The sequence below is a fragment of the Lycium barbarum genome, chromosome 11, assembly GCF_019175385.1.
Source record: "Lycium barbarum isolate Lr01 chromosome 11, ASM1917538v2, whole genome shotgun sequence".
Taxonomy (NCBI): Eukaryota; Viridiplantae; Streptophyta; class Magnoliopsida; order Solanales; family Solanaceae; genus Lycium; species Lycium barbarum.
Window position 1 is genome coordinate 12,011,632 of NC_083347.1, and position 19,858 is coordinate 12,031,489.

The following is a 19,858-nucleotide window of genomic DNA, read 5'->3' on the forward strand; positions in this document are numbered from 1 at the left end:
AATGAAAACCCTACTGGTTTCATTTAGTTTGTGGGACGGACCGGGTCGGGTGAATTTGATTGGGCTGGATTGGGTGATGAATAATGTGGGCTAGGTTAATTTAAATGTGGGCTGGGAATAAATGTGGGTTGATATAATTTAGACCTCATACAGATTGGGCTCAGTCGTTTGGGCCATTTATTTGGCTGAAAATATGTTGATCTTTTTCTCCCCTATTAATTATTCTTGGGTTTCTAATTTAATAACTAGTACAATAAATACTATGTAAAGACAATTAATAATTAATATGTAGAAAAAAATAAGGATTTTACAAAGTGTTGTCTTGTAATTAATTTAACGAGTCCAAACCCGAAATTGATTTGTGATAAAGTAATGCTCGTAATGTTGAAAATAAAAGTAACGATATTAATAGTAGTAGCAATAAAAAAAAAAGTGAAAATAAAGTATTTAGCTTGTCAATAAATTTAGAACCCAAACAAATAAATTGAAATAAAGAAGGGACAAAATTGGGTGTCAACAGGTACATTGAATGTATATTTGGATTTCATTAGGTGTCAATTGAGGAAATTAAGGAGGCTAACGGGCTTGAAGGGGACACAATCTATGCTGGCAAGAAACTTGTAATACCCTAATGTGCTCCTTCTCATTGATTCTTGTTGTTGTATTACTGTTTATCATGTGAGGTTGTTATCTTCTTTTGTTAAACTATTTGTTAAGTTGTATTAGGCCAGAAACTTTTGTAGTTTGAAACCAAGGATATGGATGTCACTAGAGATGTGAGATTGGTTTGAGCTAATGTAAAATGAGGAAAATTTTAGCTGCCATGAACAACTTGTATCTCGATGCACTAAATTTTATCATGTAGAAGAAATGCTTCTTTTCCAAATTCTCTTTTGGTTCGTTGCCCTTAATCCTTTCCTTTGTTTATTTGCATCTTCCATGTTATTATATTTGGTAGCAAATCAAACTTCCAATTTTATCTGTTGCAGAAAGCAACAAGAAAATACTTTTTTATTGAAACGAATACAACCAGAGAAACTGAACAAACAATGTAAACAGAAGGGAAAAGTAAAGGGGTTTTGATCATTACTCACAAGTAAGTGATAAATGACATGCCCCACTGAGTGAAGGCTGAACTCAGCATAACTGAATCTGACCAGGGACCAATCATGTAAATTAAAAAAAATAAGAGGACCGAACTACCAGTACAGCATCCGGTAAAACTATGGCATGCTACAAATTCCAAATCTTGCTAATCATCATGCATATTCTTGCGGGGCTCTTAACCAGTCATCTACACCTTTTTCTGCACGTGATTTTTTTGTTTTGTTTTGTGTGTGATGTAGTTAAAAGTTAATTGGAATGTCAACTACACTGAGGTGGACGGGATGGAAGAAATACAGACGTAAATCTTTCCTAATGTATGTAGGGTTTAAAGCTTCAAATCTACTGATCTCACCCATCTAGGAAAGTCTATATTGCATTTGTTCTGCTTTACCATTTGATGCTTATTGAATCTTCACTAATTACAGATTGTAAAAGTTAGCTCATATAATTTCATTACATTGAATCCAAAGTAACTATCTAATTGCTTTGCTAGAGGAGCCTACAAAAGTGACAAGAGGATGTTTCACCAGCAACAAAAGTAATCGTTGTATGTCCCGATCTTTACCCTACTGTGATTTTTCTCTAACTCAAAAGGTCTGCATAAAAATGCATTTTTCACCATATTATCATTTTTCCACTTGATGACATCTATGACAATGTTTTGAGCTAGTAATGGCATGTTCTGCCTGACTACTGCTAGTCTGTTGCATTGGGACCTATCAACTTGTGAATATTATATTTGCAACATGTACAAGAGAAACAATGAAAGCCCTTATTCAAAAAGAAAAGAACAAAATTAAAAAAAGATGGCTAGAGAAACAATGTAAACCTATGGTATCATGGTAATTAGACTATGAAGCAAGGGATATGTCTTCAATTTACCTCCCACTCTGTAATGGTGAAAGCTCATAAATAACTCATAATGGAGTTTGAGATCTTACTTGTCCGTGAAGTCTTTCCACTTGCATCTGGTTCTCATCCACCATACTGCAGACCTCATTCTATTTGGTGCAAGTATGGCACATTTCTTATGCTTGGTATGGTTCTTTTTAATAATGTGCTGGCTCCTATTCCCAGTGTTTTTGCTGTGAACTAATTGAATTTAGCCTCTTAACTTTGTTGACTTAGTTAAGAATTGCTTAGTTGTGGGTATACATGATGATCTCGTATATTCTGGAGATGAGAACTTAATGTGCTGAGTATCATGATTGTGTAAATTATCAGCAAGTCAAACTGGCATTTTCTTACGAAATGCATATACTTTTTAGACCAGCACCCCCCCCCCCCCCCCCCAAATCCCCCCACACACTCCCGAGGCAAAACCCTTTACTTCCCATGGTATGGTTTTTACTCTCTATATTGACAGAAACAGCAAAGTGCTGGACGTGTACACTGATCTTCGTTGTGGTTTGTCAATCACTCTAGAATCAGTCGTAATGTGAAAATGCAACTTAAAATTTTGTAGTTTACCCATATTGAAAGTTAACTTGAGCTCTTTTTGTCTTTTTTGTCTTTTTTCTTTTATTATCTCCTATAACCTTTATGCAGCTCAAGAACTCATGAAATTCAGTTCTATTGAAGAAAAAAGTGATAGTGGAGTAATTTGTGTGATAAATTTTGGAACTTGCTCTAGTGCATTGCAAGCTTAGAACCAAACACGTGGATAGTGGAGTAGTTTATGTGATCATACGCAAGACTGGAATGCCCCTCTCTGCAGAAGTTAACTTTATCTTTTGGAGTTCTTAATTGGGGACCATAGTAGGAACACATTGGAAATTATAAACTTGAAAATGGGAGCAATAGGGTGGAGCATGACCCATCTCTTTGCAATATAAGAAGCGAAATTATTATAAAAAGGTTAACAAAAGTGAATTAGGATTGAGTTTCAAGCTTTCTTGTGGGCTACTCTTGAATTCATCCATAAGAGAAGGAAAATATCTAATCATTAAAGGAATACTTTTTTTAAGAATTCTATTATTTGAGATATGCTAAAGAGAACCCTGTGTAGTTTATGATTTTGCATTCACCTACTTGCTTTTGAGAGGATTAAGAAGCCTAATGCTTAGCATCTTGCATACTATATTCCCTAAGCTATGGATTAGCCTTACTTTCTTGGTTGAGTTTATATTTTTTAACATGATCTGATAGGCCCTACTGTTTTTTCATGCTCCCTTGCAATCATTTTGAATCACAGGTCCTACTTGCAATGCATATTGTCCTCAAGAATAATTAGGCCTTTTTTGTTAACTTAATAATTTGTGTTTTATGTTGTGTAGAGCAAAATTCTGGGTTTTGATGGGAGTTTAGCATTTTCTTTTTTGATTTAATTCTGTATTTACTATATTAAATTCACCCTGCAAAGTCTGAGATCAAATCTGATGTAGCCAACTAAGATGAGCTATCTAAAGTAACTTTCTGGCAAAGAAAAGTTAAATCTGACTCGCATTAAATCATTGTTTAAACCAAATGTTGTTCCAAATGAAGACTACTCTTACTTTTATTCCGGACACCAGGATTTGGTCCAGTGGTAAGAGCGTCGCAAGTGATGTGTAGATTAGGCGCTAGTCACGGTTTGAACCCTGCCACCTGGTATTTAAGTGGATAAGAGTAGAGGGCCGGGCGTCCACCACCATCAAGTTTCCAACCGTGCACCACTGGTTCTTAGGGATTTCTCGGTTATACGAAAAAAAGAATCTTATTTTTATTCCAATTGTGCAGGAGCTTTTGCATTTTCCATGATGACGCCAAGTGGTTTCAACAACAGAATGTCTTCCCTCTGTTTCATCAACTTGAATATATGATATATCCCTCTGCAGCCATTTCACTAGCTTAGCACCGCAAAGCTTTTCCAGATTCTTGAAATCAACTTGTACATAGCACCTGGCATTAGCATGTGAAAACAATCAAAAGTTCTCACCTTTTTTGCACTTTTTCTATTTCTTCAATCTTCTTTTAATGGTGTTTAATTGTAGAGAAACGTGATACTTCTGTTCTCAACCACAGCTTGTAAAAGCATGCCACCTAATACAATCTTTAAAGGAAATCAAGAATATCTAATTAACATCATGATCACGAGCTTTTATGAGCTAAAAGAATGTCCCCTATATCCCTAGTGATCTTCACTGGTTCATTAATCTCGAGACACAATCATGATTAGTAAAACCCCACTTTCTAATTGCATAAATTATTTTCCCTTAAACATCTCTCCTTCAAATCATACCTCTGTGCTCAAAGAATGCAGAACACTAAGGCGGCAGCAGCAGCAGCCAAGAAGCAGAAGCTTAAGGGATGCAGTGCCTTGTGCTGCAGTTGTAGGCTGAGCGTTTCGTCATCTTCAGAAGAAGCTGAAAGTTCAAATTCTGATAGATATCCGACTATTTCAAGCCTAACACATGCCATGGTTCAGGAGAGGTTAGACAAGATGATTAGAGAAAGAGAAGAGGCCAAAAACGAAGAGAGAAGGAGGAGGAGGGCGGAACTAGAGGAGAAGACTAAGTTTATAGTGATGATAGCTATGGAGAAATCATCTAATGATCCAAGAGAGGATTTTAGGGAGTCCATCGAACGGATGATAATGGCAAATAGGATTCATGATACGAAGGATTTAAGGCGACTTTTGAATTATTATGTTTCTATGAATGCTGAGGAATATCATAGTGTTATACTCGAAGTGTTCCATGGAGTTTGCAGCAATTTCTTCTTATCATGTAAACAACCTTTATATCAAGTATAGAACTTCGGTTTTCTTTCAATTCTAAGTTAATTCCCCCAATCACTATAAGAATGGCTTTAGTTAGCGGTGTGCAAATTTCGGTTTTGCCGATAAACTGAAACGGAAAAAATGCTATTGATTAATCGGTATCAGGTGATCGGCTTAACGCACTTCAAACAATTTTGTGTTATCTATTCGGTTATCGGTTCTTTGAGTTTGCTTAACGGTTAAATCGATTTTCCAATAAGGTCATGCTAAACTTACCTGTTAGTCCTGATTTATAAAAGTGGCTTTAGTGGAAACTCTATTCCTATTTTCCTTTTCTAAATTGCATTAGCTTGACTATAATAGATTGGAGTTTGTTATAATTAAATAGATTTATAATTCATACTTTACCTGAAATTTTCTACTCAACGAATGGTCGTATTGTTAAGCAAAAGGCAAGTGAAATCCACCCTATTATGTACTATCCGTTTAGTAGCACAAAATTTCCTAATACAACCTCAAACTAAACTAAAAGTAAAATCAAGGAAGGAACTTATTTCAGGTTGATGCTAAAAGGTTGTGGTTTTGCACTAGTTGTTTGGTATGGAAACACATGCTAATGTCGGGTCGAATGCAGTTAATTTGGCTTAGAGATTACCATTATGGTAGAAAGTACATAATAACAAATGGAAACATGAACATTGAACGGAAAGGAAAAATTTCTAGAGGAGCAGGTAGCCATTCGCCCCTAGAAGACATGATAATGAATATCTTACTGGTTCTGTTATCAATTTAGCAGCCTACAAGCCGATAATCGGAAACCGAACCAATAATATACAAACCAAATCGAACAGATCAATAAGAGCCCTACTAAAGCATGCTTGCCGAAGTTTCATTCAACACGATTAACCCTTACTATATTTTAATTTGTTTTTTGTTTTCTGATGATTTGTTTAATAAACAAACTAAATTAATAGAGTAAAATATTCCTTTCTTCTTTATTGTAGCTATATAACATACCAAACAGAAGAAAATATTTTGACGAAGTTCAAACAATTTCGGCTACGTACTTGGTCAAAATTAGCCAATTTCTAAATGGACTAAGTTAAAAATAAGGCAGATCATTAACTCGGATGAGTTGGGCAGGTCCTATTATCAAGGACCAATTTTACCAAGCTACAGAGAGACATTATTTTACTCATCTTCTGCTATCCATCATCATATATTGGGTGTCAAATATGAAACATCCAACTCCCCAAAGCCAATTTGATAAAAATGTTTAAACAGCGCCAATTCATTACCACAATAGGTAACCAAATTAAGGTATTCATAACATCTCTTGTAAGACTAGATTGCTGATTCTACTTTGATTGCAACAAAAGAAATTGACCACAAAAAAGAAAAGGATTGAGTTCATCTGATAGCCAAAATGAGGAACCAACACGTCCTCATATACCAAATAATAGAAACTCTCCAAAACTTTCCTCTAGGAGTGATACCGATATCGGTCTACAAAATGCATAAACATAAAATTGCTAGGGAGACAAACTGATCCAGAAACTGGCTCTCAGCTTATCAGCTGATATTTGAGGACTTGTTAAGGATAACACCTTCATATTTGACCTGGAACCACTTCATTGCGTCATCCTTTGTGACCCTGTGCTGGATCCCGACTCGAGACTTGCACCTGCGGCGACGAGCAACACGGTATCCAGGACGCTCCAACACAACATAGAAATCCATACCATAAATACCAGTTGAAGGGTCATATCTGTAAAAGAGACGAAAAAATTGAATGACAAAACTTCAGGATGAAAATTAATATATCAAATTATAAATGCAAAAATAGCAGATGCATAACCAACTGAGGTTAATATGGTAAGAAACAGCAAGAGAACAATTATTAAAGAGAAACTGTATCGAAAATCATTTCCTTAAACTCCGTCTATTAAGTTTTATGCAATTTCCAACAAAAATTAACATAGTTTTCTTGCTAAGCACTGGAAAAGGTAGATCAGCAAAGTAATGCTAGCAGCAGCTAATTATGCAGATCATGAAAGTTAAAACACAAGAAGATATGCCAGATGACAATCAGCTTACTTAATTCCAAGATCAATGTGCTCTTGAATACCAAACCCAAAGCACCCGGTTTCACTGAAGTTCCTTCTCAACAACTCGTATTCCTTAACTTTCAATCCACTCTCAAGTAGTTGCATGGCTTTCTCGCCTCTGACAGTGACATAGCAAGCTATCTTTTCATTACGCCTGATTCCGAAGGACCGCACAGTATACCTCGCTGTTAATGAGAACCACACAAGCATGTGAGAAACAAAATAAGGTCTTCAGACAAGAAATCTGAGATAATTACAAAGTTCGTTAAATATAGACAAGCAAATTACTCAAGCAAATCATTGGAAAGACCATTCTCCAGCCATTTTACTCATATCAATGTATGCACAAAAGCAGAAAGCAAGTTAGCAAACCATAACTCGTGAATAGCACGGTTATCAAATTTTCACAATCTCAAATCGCAAGAACGCTGGCTCGGATCAACATCCAGCAAAAATACTTGCACATCTATGTTGGCTTAAGAAAACAACTCCTAAAAGCTATGTTGCTCGGACTCTCCAAAAATGATGCCGCACCCGTGTCGGATCCTTCAAAAATGCACTACTTTTGGAGGATCCGACACGCACCCGTGTCCATTTTTGAAGAGTCCGAGTAACATAGCCTAAAAGAACAATTTAAGTACTCACAAGAACATGCAACCAACACATCTGGTTGTTTGAGGATTTAGTTCATCACAAAAGAAGGGCCTCTATATAATAGACGAAAAGGAGAGTTACTCCTCATAACCTCACATTTAACTGTGATTCGTCAGTCCATAAACAACACCTAAATCCCAAAACTAATCCGAGTCAGCTATACGAGCCCTCTATATTGATCTGCCACTGTTCAGTGCCGAACTTAGACTGTAACTGATAAAAATTAAGGCCAGATTTTAACAAAGTCACAGACAAGCAATATTGTTATCCAATTACCACAAACAAGCAGCTTTATACATAAGCGTTAATTCATGCATAAGACAAATGATCAGTGGGCATAGCTAATATTTCCAAGAGTCCGCAGTGTCCTACACACACACACACACACATATAGAACAAAAGGGCAAGTTACACATTTCATATTTGGACAGTCGGCTCAAAACAATTACATTCGCTAGCCAAATATGCAAGAGGATATACATTATTATGTACTCCCTCCGTCCCAAAATACTTGTCACATTTCGCTAATCGAGAGTCAAACTACACCAACTTTGACCAACATTTAAAGATCCATTTCTTTAATAAAAATTGCAACTTATAGTACTTTTTGTATAGTTTTTGAATATCTAAATTTTAATTCTAAAATGTTGAATTAATCTAATCCTGATGATTAGTCAAATTGACTCTGGAAAAATGAAACATGACAACTACTTCGGGACGGAGGGAGTATAAAATATGTATATTTAATATATTTACACATATTGGTGGGCAGATATAAAGTGTAAAAATCCCTCAAATGCATCAGACAAAACATCAGTGTGCATAGCTAATATTTCCAAGAACCAACAGTGTCCTATATATATATATATATATATATATATATATATATATACGTATATGGTCAATCAGCTAAAAATAATTACATTTGCGGGATATTATTTTGGTGGGCGGGTAAAAAAAATCCCATAAATGCGTAGAAGATTGAAAAGATTACCCTTGGAGAAAACAGGTGATTGGCCACTAAGTTGCTCCAACACCTTAACCATAAAAAAAAAAAAAAAGGGGAAATACACTCAATCTTAGTCCAATGTCAAAAAAGAATCAGTTGATTTAATGAAAAAGGATTCACCTTTGCAGCTCTAGTAAGTCGATCTCCACTTTCACCAACGGAGATATTGAGGACAAGTTTCTGGACCTTAATGTCCCTCATTGGGTTGCTTAATTTCTTCTCTGAAGCCTGTCCTCATTATAACACAACAATGAAATACTTTTTAGTTTTCAGCGTATACATAATAGTGATAATCATTATTAATATTGATGAAACAGAAATTGTAGAAAAATACCATTGCTGGACGAAGTTGCAGCAGCAAGGAGGGTTGTTAGGGTACTGAAGAAGAAGATGGTGGAAAAACCCTAACCGTATCTAACTTTTACAAATGATACGATTATGGGCCGCACCTTGTCTCGGGTCTGGGCCATTTTCAGATGTACTGTCACTTCTGGATATTAGTTTCGCGGATAGCCTATTTGCACAAACTATTTAAGGTGCACTGATTTTTATTATTATTTTTACAATTATAGCCGATTAAAGAATTTCATCGTTGTTATACTTTTATATGCTTGTCTAGATTTCTATCATTTTTTTCCTTTGGGGTGGTCTTTAATTTTTGTCCCTCAAATTGGTGTTCTTTAATTTTTATCCTTCGCTTAATATCTCGAGGTTCTAGTTTCGAACCCTAACTTAGTCAAAAAAAAAAAAATATATCGCAAGGCAGAATTTTGCCTTCAAAACGCTGTCTTAAGGCAAAATTTGCCGGAAGGTAAAATTCTGCCTTAAGGCAGAGTTTTGAAGGCAAATTTAAGACATAAGTGTATAATTATCTTGTACCCATGTTGGTTCGTATAACTATCTAATTGAGGGCTTTGTTAAGCTGCTGTTTAAGTATAGTGTAAAGATCCCAAAATTAAATGTACCCATGTTGGTTCGTAAGCACATTAGTATAATATAGCCTAACTACCTTGCGGATCAAGATAGTTATCTTCAATGCAGAGGACTAATATAGGATTATGGCAGATGATTGCAAACTAGCACTTATATTAACTGGGCAGAGTTTGCATGCCTGATGGCAAAGTTTCCTGCAAACTATGCCTTATCAGGTAGAGTTTGCTATGGCATAGTTTGCAGGCAAACTTTGCTCCATCAGGCATAATTTGCATGCAAATTATGCCTAGCGATTTTTTTTTTAATTTTTACCTGAGCAGGGATTCGAATCCGGAACCCTGAAATTTTAGGCGATGGACAAAAATTAAAGACCACTCCAAAATTAGGGCATTACTGCGAATTGCCCGATTTTTATTAGCTTTCAGGCTTGGTCGCAGAAAGCCTACTTTTGGACAACTTTTTACAACACAAGCCTCGCGCACACCAAGGGGTCATTCGCACAAATGGCCACTATTTCAGGGTGGTCTTTAGCTTTTTCCCTTCGGCATTTTTGGCGTAGCATAATTTACATTTAGCTTCACCATGTGTATCATAACATTCACAAGTTATGTCGGATAAGGCAAAACATTCAACACTCAATATAATCTAAAAAACAACATAACTTTAGGTTTCACTCAACATATTTTATGTTTAACTTCAATATATGTATTATAACATCCACACAAGTTATGTTAGACAGAGCAAAGCTTTCAAAAGTCAACATAATCTGAAAAATACTACAAAACTTATATCGCATAACTTAATTCCCACATAATTTATACCGAGCGAGGCAAAAAGTTCAATTTCCAAGATAAAAATGTTATTAAAATTATGACGAGTAACGCAGGTCGGAATATTTTCATTAAATAAATAACAAGGACAAAAATTAAAGACCACAGATATGGGGGATAAAAAATTTCAAGCTCTTATTCATTTTTTGCACCGATTGTCCTTCAAAGGCGATGGTCTTTAATTTTTGGCCTTCGCTTAAAAAATTAAGGCTTCGCGAAAATTTTGCCTTTTAAGACAAAGGTTTGTCTTAAGGCAGAATAAGCCTTAGGCATAGTTTGCCTTGCGAGAGACAATTTTTTTTTTTAACACCTTTGAAATTCTATAAAAGTTAGGCCTTAATCTTAACTTTTGCCCGAATATGTGTAATCTTGCTACGAAATTCTGCCTTGCAAATTTTTTTAAACTGAGCCGGGTTCAAACCCAAAACCTCTAGATATTGAAGACGAAGAAAAAAAAATTAAAGACCAGCAATTTTAGGGACAGAATTAAATACCACCCCCGAATAAGTGCAATCACGCAAACTCCCCGCTCTTATTTGCACTTTGTCGACTGAGCCCAAATAATCAAAAGGCCCAAAAGATAATTCCCAATTAAATGACCCTTACCTTGAAGGGGAGCCTTGCCTTAACTAGTAAAGTTGCTGTCATGTGACCAGAAGGTCACGGGTTCGAGCCGTGAAAACAGCCTCTTGCAGAAATGCAAGGTAAGGCTGCGTACAATAGACCCTTGTGGTCCGGCCCTTCCCCGGACCCCGCGCATAGCGGGAGCTTAGTGCACCGGGCTGCCCTTTTTTTGTGTCTCTTCAAACCCAGTCCTCTTATTTCTGTACACGGCTTTTAACTTCTCTTGTTCGAACAAAATCACCATCTCTTCACACCAACAAATTCTTGACCAATACAAACTGGTACTTGTTAATCGAACAAAATCTCTTTTCATATTACTTGGTCAAATACAAAAAAAAACACAACTTTTTCCCAATTATCTTTTATAAACTCATGCGACAAAAAATGTTTTCTTTTTCAAATAAAAAAAAAAAAAATCTCGAAAGATAGGCCGAACATGTTTAATTGGTACATATGAGCCCAATGGACAATAATCCGGCCCAGCCCGTCAAAATGCAATGCTCCCAACATTACCACCCGAATCCATAACCCGAACGTGAAGTATCATTTTGAAGTTTTCCGGTAGACTTGCTACCCCACTTTTGGGTCACCATTTATCGAACCCATTTAGCTCATTGTATCCAAAGGTACTTACTTTTTTCCAGCTATCTGTTATGGCTGTTTTTTTACCTCATTTTCATTAAGATTGTTGCTCATATATTTTCATTTATTTAGAAATGCACCGTAGAGACAACAAATTGATGAAATGGGATTCTATTAATACGCATTGAGTACCTTAAGATGTGTCTAATTTGAACAAACTTTGATTCTCTCATGATACTTGCCAAATTTTGTTCTGCAGAAATTGGCTTCCTTTAAATGAATTTGCCTTGATTTCTAATGTGAAAAGTGAAAATTTGCGTGTGTTTATGTGCTGCACAAAATGGTTATTCCTATTAGTTTTGCGAGACTTGGTGTTTGAATTTGGCACTTCTTTTATGGATTGACTACTAGATGTTTGAATTTGAACTTCTTTTATATATATTTTATTATCGACAACTCTTATGTGTTTCGGACTAAAATTCATTTTCCTTCAAATTTTTAGATCAAAAGTAAATAAAACAAGTTCGATATTGCTTCAAAAGGTAGCTTTTCAATTCCTTTTTAGGCGAAATCAGATTATTTCATGATTGTTACTGCTAATTAGATATTCTCCCACGGTTGTAACTTCATTCTTGTTTTCAATTCATCTTTAGGCCCGTGTTTGTAAGGCTTTTTCCATTACTTGTTAATACATTCCTTCTTGTTCTCTCAAAATGCTTGGCGTTCCTAAGCCAAAGTTCCTTGCTCTCAGTTCTTAAACCAATGTTTCTTGCTCGTGACTCCAGTTTACAAGTGATAGCTGACCGTCATTGTAGAAGTTAGAATTTAAAATCCTGGATCCCGGTAGCAGGTGATTCCTTCCTCCAATATTGGGTTGCTCAAAATTAGTAGTTCACTACATTGTTGCTTTCTCAATTATTAATGCTTTCAATTTTCGTTTTTTTTAATTAATTTGGCACTGTTCCGTACTAATCAAAGAAAAAGAAAATTATTTGACCCTATTTTGTTCTGCTAAGCGAGTAGGCAAGTAAACTTATGCAATTGAGAAAAAAGAAAGCACCCCGCTTGTGGTTCACTTGGAGCAGCACCTTTTTTTTTTTTTTTGAAAGACAAATCGTTGAATTTGGTATTGTAAGTGGTTTAGTAGGCGTTTGGCCATAGATTCCATTTTTTCACTTTATTTGGAATTTATGAAGTCGGAGTTGAAGATGGAGTTGTGTTTGGTTATACGTTTTGCAAAGGAGAGAAAGACCATTTTATTTTGAAAATATGAAAATGGAGTTGGAAAAACAGGTTTGGAGCACTTTGTAAATTTGGAATACAACTTGAAGTTGGATTTTGAAATTTTATAATCAAACACTGATGCTGAATAAAGTGACAAATCATTCCGGAAAAAAGTTAATAATTTTCATGGCCAAATGGTGTCTTAATATAAAGGAAGATTGAGTCATAATTATCCCTGCTGCTGTTGCATTCTGATGTTTTCTTTCATGAAAATCTTTACATCCGTGCCAATAGATGATTGATGTTTTGTATTTTCATTTCGATTTTTTAAGAACTTATATGACTCATAAGCATTGACCAAGAGCTAGAGGTGTCCCTTTAGCATACATTAGAGTGAGTAAGGGCGTGTATGATGGAGCCAAGACCCGGATAAGGACAGTGGGAGGTGACTTGGAACCCTTCCCAGTCATGATGGGTCTGCATCAGGGATTCGCGCTTAGCCCGTTTCTATTTGCTTTGGCGATGGACGCTTTGACGCGTCACATTCAAGGGGAGGTGTCATGGTGCATGCTATTTGCAGATGACATAGTTCTGATCGACGAGACCGCAAAGCGGTGTTAACACGAAGCTGGAAGTGTGGAGATAGACCTTGGAATCCAAAGGTTTCAAGTTGAGTAGGACTAAGACAAAATACTTAGTGTAAGTTCAGTAGCGCGACTCGGGAAACGGACGAGGACACGAGGCTTAATACCCAAGTCATCTCAAAGAGAGGAATTTTCAAGTACCTAGGGTCAGTTATCCAAGGTAATGGGGAGATTATGGGGAGATTGACGAAGTTGTCACACATTGTAATAGAGCGGGATGGATGAAATGGAGGCTCGCTTCCGGCGTTTTGTGTGATAAGAAGGTACCATCAAGACTAAAGGGCAAGTTTTATAGAGTGGTGGTTCGACCGACTATGTTGTATGGGGTGGAGTGTTGGCCTGTTAAGAAAGCTCATGCCCAGAGGATGAAGGTAGCAGAAATGAGGATACTGAGGTGGATGTGTGGGCATACCAGGAGAGATAAGATTAGAAATGAAGTGATTCGGGACAAGGTAGGAGTAGCCCCCGTGGAGGACAAAATGAGGGAAGGGAGGTTGAGATGGTTCAGACACGTGCGGAGGAGAGCCGCAGATGCTCCAGTGAGGAAGTTCGAGAGGTTGGCCATGGTTGGGCTGAGAAGAGGGAGAGGTAGGCCTAAGAAGTCTTGGGGAGAGATGATTAGGCTGGATATAGCGCAGCTTCAGCTTACCGAGGAGATGACCCATGATAGGAGGGTGTGGAAATCGAGTATCAGGGTAGAGGGTTAGTAGGCTGCACACGAATTACTTTTCTGTACTAGGAGTAGTGGTATCTTTGTTTTGTGTTCTTATTATTAGATCCCTAGTATTATCTGGTTGTTTCTTTCACGCTGTCATCTTATTATTTTGTTGTTATTACTGCTTACTATTATTGTATATTATTACTGATGCTTTTTCATCTCTCTTTTCTTCTCTCCTTGAGCCAAGGGTCTATCGGAAACAACCTCTCTACCTGTCACAAGGTAGAGGTAAGGTCTGCGTACACTCCACCCTCCCCAGACCCCACCTGTTGGGATTACATTGGGTCGTTGTTGTTGTTGTTGTTGTTGTTGTAAGCATTGACCAGGAATGGGGCTGCTTTCATACAACGATTTTGTATTGCACCGTGGCATGCCCATCTATGAATTTGAACTGAAAAATGCTTACTGTACAAAATGCTTCTCTTTTTGTACTTCCAAAAGAAAGAGTTGATATCTGGAGAGGGTTTGTCTGATAATTTTGTTCATAAATGATTCAGGTCGCAGGTCTTAACTCCTGGATTAGATGTGGAGTATCAAAGATAAATTATCAACAAGGTTAATGAATATTTGCGTAGCATCTCTTTGTAAAGCCAAACAATTGGAGAAAGCTGAAGCTGTAATAGTTGATGGCATAAGAATTGGAGTACAACCAGATGTGGTCACTTACAATACACTGATTACTGCATATTGCCGCTTTATTGGCATTGATGCAGGTTATTCCATCCTTTATAGGATGAAAGAGGCTGGGATTAACCCTGATGTTATTACGTATAACTCTTTAATAGCTGGAGCTACCAGACATTGCTTGTTATCTCGATGTCTCGATCTGTTTGAAGAAATGCTTGAGATGAGTATTCTTCCTGATATTTGGAGTTACAACACCTTAATGCATTGCTTCTTTAAATTGAATAAGCCAGATGAGGCGTACAGGGTTTTTCAGGATATTCTTTTGAAAGATATTTCTGTTCATCCAGCAACATACAATATATTAATTAATGGTCTTTGTATGAATGGGTATACAGAGAATGCCCTAATGTTATTTAGGAGTTTAAAACGTCATGGATTTATTCCCCAATTAGCAACTTACAACATTCTTATTCATCGGCTGTGCAAGTCAGGACGGGGAAAAGCTGCAAGAGAGTTTCTCAACGAGTTGATAGAATCAGGTTATATCCCGAATGCCATAACTTATACGACAGTAATGAAATGCTGCTTCAGATGTAGACAATTTGAAGAAGGCCTTAGGATCTTTTCAGAGATGAGAAGGAAAGGATATACATATGATGCATTTGCTTACTGTACAGTTGCAAGTATGTTACTTAAAACTGGAAAGATGAATGAGGCCAACGAGTACCTGGGCTATATAATTACAAATGGTTTTGACCTTGATATGGTGTCTTTTAATACCATTGTTAATCTATATTGTAAAGAAGGTCAGCTGGATAATGCTTATAAGTTATTGTACGAGGCAGAAAAAAAAGGGTTGGAGTCTGACAAGTACACCCACGCTATCTTGATTGATGGCTTGTGCAGGACTGGTAATTTCAGAGAGGCCCAGCAACATTTGGACCATATGAGCATGATGGGTCTTGATTCTAACTTAGTTGCGTTGAATTCTTTTATCAATGGGTTGTGCAAAGCTGGTCACCTTGATCATGCTTTACGGATGTTTGAATCAATGGATGCCAAAGATTCTATAACTTACTCCACTATGGTGCATACTTTTTGCAAAGCCAGGAGATTTCGTGCAGCATCTAAGCTGCTACTATCGTGTATAAGAGGTGGCATGAGGATTCTTAAATCAGATAAACGTGGTGTTATTGATGGACTTCGTTGTTCTGGATTTTCACAAGAAGCAAGGAAGGTCCAGTCTAAAATTCGATTGGCTAAGATACTGCATAATTAATTAAGGATGATGATAAAATTTGCCAGTGAAGTATTAGCCTTATTTAATTGGCTAAGGTTTTGCATTATGACGCTTTATGGAAGCTGAAAAACCTCAGGGATCATGCAACTGAAAATATAACCTACATTAACCAGCTTTAAGTCAAGTACTCGATCCTGTTGTAAGAGGTAAACACAGGGACACTGCTGTCAGGAGGTGTCAATCACATACCTTTCTTCACCCGAAGGATAATGCTGACATGCTGTTAAAACTGTGAAGAGTTATTATGTGGAAGTAAAGGCATGCTTATTACAGATGCTAAACAAGTAGGTGCACCAAAACTGTCAGTCATTTACACTTCCAAATAATCTCTGTCCACTTATTTTTTTCTTATGTTTAGTATTGAATTTCAAACTAGATAGTAGAGTACAATCAATTTAATTAAGGATGCTCTTTTCTGCAGCATGCCAGGCTCCGAATCTGAAATCATTAGGCTGTTGCATTTGGCTGAAGATAAATCAAAGGTGAGGATTGTACTCCTCTTTTTCCTTAATAGGTGGACATGAAGTGTTCTTACATATTTGAGCCAGATTTCTTCTTTCTCCTAGTTGAAGTTTCTTAAGATGTGTTGATTATAACTCTAGGAACAAAGGTCAGTTAAGCTATAGTTAGTAGGGATCACTGTTACATGGTCAATAGATGCATCAGGTGTTGGTGCTCTTTGTTCTCCCAATTGCTTGTTTTAGACCTTTTAAAAATAACAGCTTAAGCATCTCAAACCAAAAGTTAACTGCCTCCGTTCTATTTTGCATGATGATATTTCATTGGCATGTAGTTTAAGATATTAATTGACTTATATATCAAATGCGCTACTACAAAAGAAAATGTTAAAGTAACATTGAGAAGTTCGTTTGATGGAGAAAAAATCACCTCAAAGTTTAAAGTTTGAATAATGTAATGAATTTGAATACATGAAAGTTGTGAAAGTAGTATATTTATGGAATTGGTGTCAAACATATTGGAACGTCCCAAATGGAAAGTCTTAGATCTGAGTCTGAAAAAGTAGTTCATGGATAGCCCTTTGGAAGTCAAAACTTATACTTTGACTTCCACATTTTCCTCCAACGGCGAATGTTTTGTTTATATTCTTTCCTTGGAATTCTACTTCCTTTTCTTTCTGTAGTTTTCAAGCTCAACATATTTGCAGTTGTGTTGGTTGTAAACAAGAATGAAATTTCATGCACTAGGAAATAGATCCTCACGTGGAGTAATTATTTAAAATGTACCTGAATTAATTACTACCTGCTTTTACCCTGTTTGTCTTAGGATTTGATGAGAGCTACTGTATAAATGAATATGCAAACTCAACAATCGGAAATGGCCAGACTGACCACAACTATTCGCTGTTGTCGAATTTATTGATAATTGATGTTGTGGTATGCCTGTGATTATTTACAGATTTTAATGTGGATGCACAATGGGTTACTACTTGAGGAGAAGCTTGCCTATTGAAGTTTGAAGTTGTAAGTTTCCTTCATCTTCATTTTCCGAATTGATTTTCATAGCGGTTTCAGTCGTGAACTTTTTCCTTGCTCTCTATTTCATTTTGACAGGAGATTGCACAATTTCAAAGATTTGGGACAAGTACGCCAGCTTCTAAAGCTTCTTTTGTCCAACGCCATGAACTAAATGTGGTGAGTTGAATATCTGTTTTTACTCCCTCACTTAGTTAAACTTTCATTGGTAGGAAAAGAAGGAAATTTATTTCTCTCAAATTTTGTTCCTTTAGTAGTTCTCCTTAACGCCTGAGATATTTGTAAATTTTCTTGGTAAGATAGCACTTTGCTATCTTGATTCGAGAAGCATTTACACATTTTTGTAGCAAGGCAGTGCACAAGTTATAAATGATTTCCATCTCAGGAGAAGGAGATAGCATCAAAATACTGTTAAAGGAACAGGTGTATTTTTCTGTTTCTTTTATGTTGCATGTCCTTTCCAATGCAACGACTTAGTAAAGCAGTACTGCATCAAAGCTTTTAAATCCACTTACTGTCAGAGCTGACTCTTACAAGGTAACTTTGTCCTTTAATCTGCAAGAATAATAAAATGTGAGATTGAAAATTCGAAGACACTAGGAAACCCCAAAGCCAAAAGAAAAAAAAAAAAAAAAAGTAGTGGCTCGGGCCTAGGTTACGTGGAACTTATTTTACTGGTTTTCCTGTTCTAATTGAAGGTGAGTGGAAGGTTTACACTGATATGTCTTTTGAAAGCATAGTAATACTTTTGGAACATTAAGGAATAAAAGCAGTAAGCACATTTCTATCTTCTTTGGCTAATTGCATCGCTCAAAAGTCAAAACTTGATATACCGTAGAAAGCTGTCTCTCGCATAACTAAATGCATTATACCTTCCCTCTTTCAGTTACCTTTTAACTTCTTATGCTCTGTGTATGCTCTCAGACTTTTGGGCATTCTCTGGTAGTGTTGAGTATGAAAAAAAAGGTTTTGGAAAAACACTTGTCATTGGTTCTTTATATGCCCCACATTTTAGGATTTTCAGTCGTTTCAAAGTAGAAGTGGATTGCCAACCGTTAAACCAAAGGCTAAAACTTTAGTTGATTAGTTAATATCTCCATGTATATTTTCTTTGTTTCCTTTACCTCCTTCCGCTGCCATTTTCAATATATGGTTCAGGTTATGTCAAGCTGAATAGGCTTCTGAAGTTTTATACTCTTCCTCTCGTTGTCAATGTGAAATCGTGGATCTTAGGTTCAACTATTCACTTCCTGTGATTCAATTCCTTCTATTGACCTCCTCTTGTCTTTGGATTTAGTTAACCCTGAGTGGCTTTTCTTTTAATATATATGCTTGGACTAACTTCTTAGTATAAACTGTCCTTGTTTGGTTCACAAGAAGAGATGGGATCAGGAGACACAAGGATGACATATCTTCTCGTCCTTTCTTTAGTGGTGAGATGAGGAGGAATCAAGCTGATGTATCATCTTATATTGTCTTTGGATGCAGAATGATCATTAGGAAGAGTCATTCTAAGACCACCTATTATATCCCAATATAAAGGATTATTGGTATTAATCATCGAGAAATTCATCCAAGGATGACTTAGCAGAGATGCCTCATCCTATCAGCGCACAAACCAAACATGCATTTTGAGGTGGCGATACATAAAGTGAGAATGGGATCTTTTTTAGGTACTCTCTGTTAAAATGTGTTTCATTAATTATTTGGTTGCTTATCATGCTTTTGCCATTTCTAACAGCACTGCTCTGAAGCCAAAGGAAACTGAAGAGCTGTTGACGTAGCAGATTACACAAGCAAAGAAAGGGCTACTCTGATATCAAGAAATCAGTCTCCAGCCAGACCAAGAGTTGAACTTCACAGTCCAAACACTCAAGTTGCTTATAAGGCTGGCTCAACCAAACTTCCACAAATAGATCTTTTAAGTACAAAATCATATTACATTTCCTTTTTATAATAATCTCTCTTTTTATATATTAATCGTCTATGATATGATTCTTATTGTTTTCCTGGTAGGTGTCATTGCTTTTAGATGCAAAAAGCCGTTCTATGTTAGCACTACAACTTCCATGATATACTGCTTAATTGTTTCCCTGGTTTAGCCTTAGTGTCATTACTTTTAGATGAAAAAAAGTTCATTCTCCCTGAACACCGCAAACGGTGCTCAATAACTTGTGCTTCTTCACCTTATTCTTTATGTATACATTATGCAATTCACATATGAATTGTCGTGGAAGGTGCATCAAATTGGCTGTGTTGACTTGAGCTGTCAAATTTAATCAGAATATCTCGATGATTGTGATAT

General features: G+C 36.5%; 3 protein-coding genes across 9 annotated transcripts; 2 read left to right on the top strand and 1 right to left on the bottom strand.

Moving 5' to 3' along the window:
* The first annotated feature begins 2,673 nt into the window (after window positions 1-2,673).
* LOC132618166 (probable transcription repressor OFP9) lies at window positions 2,674-4,855 on the top strand. The gene has a single exon (XM_060333227.1). It carries the CDS (start codon window positions 4,343-4,345, stop codon window positions 4,838-4,840), a length of 498 nt encoding a protein of 165 aa, XP_060189210.1. The 5' UTR covers window positions 2,674-4,342; the 3' UTR covers window positions 4,841-4,855.
* Window positions 4,856-6,056: 1,201 nt separating this feature from the next.
* LOC132618097 (large ribosomal subunit protein uL5z-like) lies at window positions 6,057-9,065 on the bottom strand. The gene is made up of 5 exons (XM_060333154.1): window positions 8,913-9,065; window positions 8,699-8,806; window positions 8,564-8,606; window positions 6,905-7,100; window positions 6,057-6,575 (listed from the first exon to the last, which is right to left on the bottom strand). Exons 1-5 carry the CDS (start codon window positions 8,913-8,915, stop codon window positions 6,380-6,382), a joined length of 546 nt encoding a protein of 181 aa, XP_060189137.1. The 5' UTR covers window positions 8,916-9,065; the 3' UTR covers window positions 6,057-6,379.
* Window positions 9,066-11,187: 2,122 nt separating this feature from the next.
* LOC132617612 (putative pentatricopeptide repeat-containing protein At4g17915) lies at window positions 11,188-19,774 on the top strand. 7 transcript variants are annotated; one of them, XM_060332657.1, is made up of 8 exons: window positions 11,188-11,591; window positions 12,299-12,397; window positions 14,631-16,344; window positions 16,482-16,542; window positions 17,477-17,541; window positions 17,632-17,712; window positions 19,042-19,204; window positions 19,295-19,774. In XM_060332657.1, the coding sequence occupies exon 3, from the start codon at window positions 14,657-14,659 to the stop codon at window positions 16,037-16,039; it is 1,383 nt and encodes a 460-aa protein (XP_060188640.1). In that variant the 5' UTR covers window positions 11,188-11,591; window positions 12,299-12,397; window positions 14,631-14,656; the 3' UTR covers window positions 16,040-16,344; window positions 16,482-16,542; window positions 17,477-17,541; window positions 17,632-17,712; window positions 19,042-19,204; window positions 19,295-19,774. The 7 variants fall into 7 exon arrangements, with proteins under 7 accessions (XP_060188640.1, XP_060188641.1, XP_060188638.1 ...); XM_060332658.1 differs by having other exon boundaries at window positions 12,333-12,397; XM_060332655.1 differs by lacking the exon at window positions 12,299-12,397.
* The last annotated feature ends 84 nt before the right edge of the window (window positions 19,775-19,858 follow it).

Coding starts and splice junctions, on each gene's coding strand:
- LOC132618166 (XM_060333227.1), top strand. CDS start 4,343: ATGCAGAACACTAAGGCGGCAGCAGCAGCAGCCAAGAAGCAGAAGCTT.
- LOC132618097 (XM_060333154.1), bottom strand. Junction 7,101..8,563: donor ATCACCTGTTTTCTCCAAGG/GTAATCTTTTCA, acceptor TCTCATTAACAG/CGAGGTATACTGTGCGGTCC. Junction 6,576..6,904: donor CACATTGATCTTGGAATTAA/GTAAGCTGATTG, acceptor TCTCTTTTACAG/ATATGACCCTTCAACTGGTA.
- LOC132617612 (XM_060332657.1), top strand. CDS start 14,657: ATGTGGAGTATCAAAGATAAATTATCAACAAGGTTAATGAATATTTGC.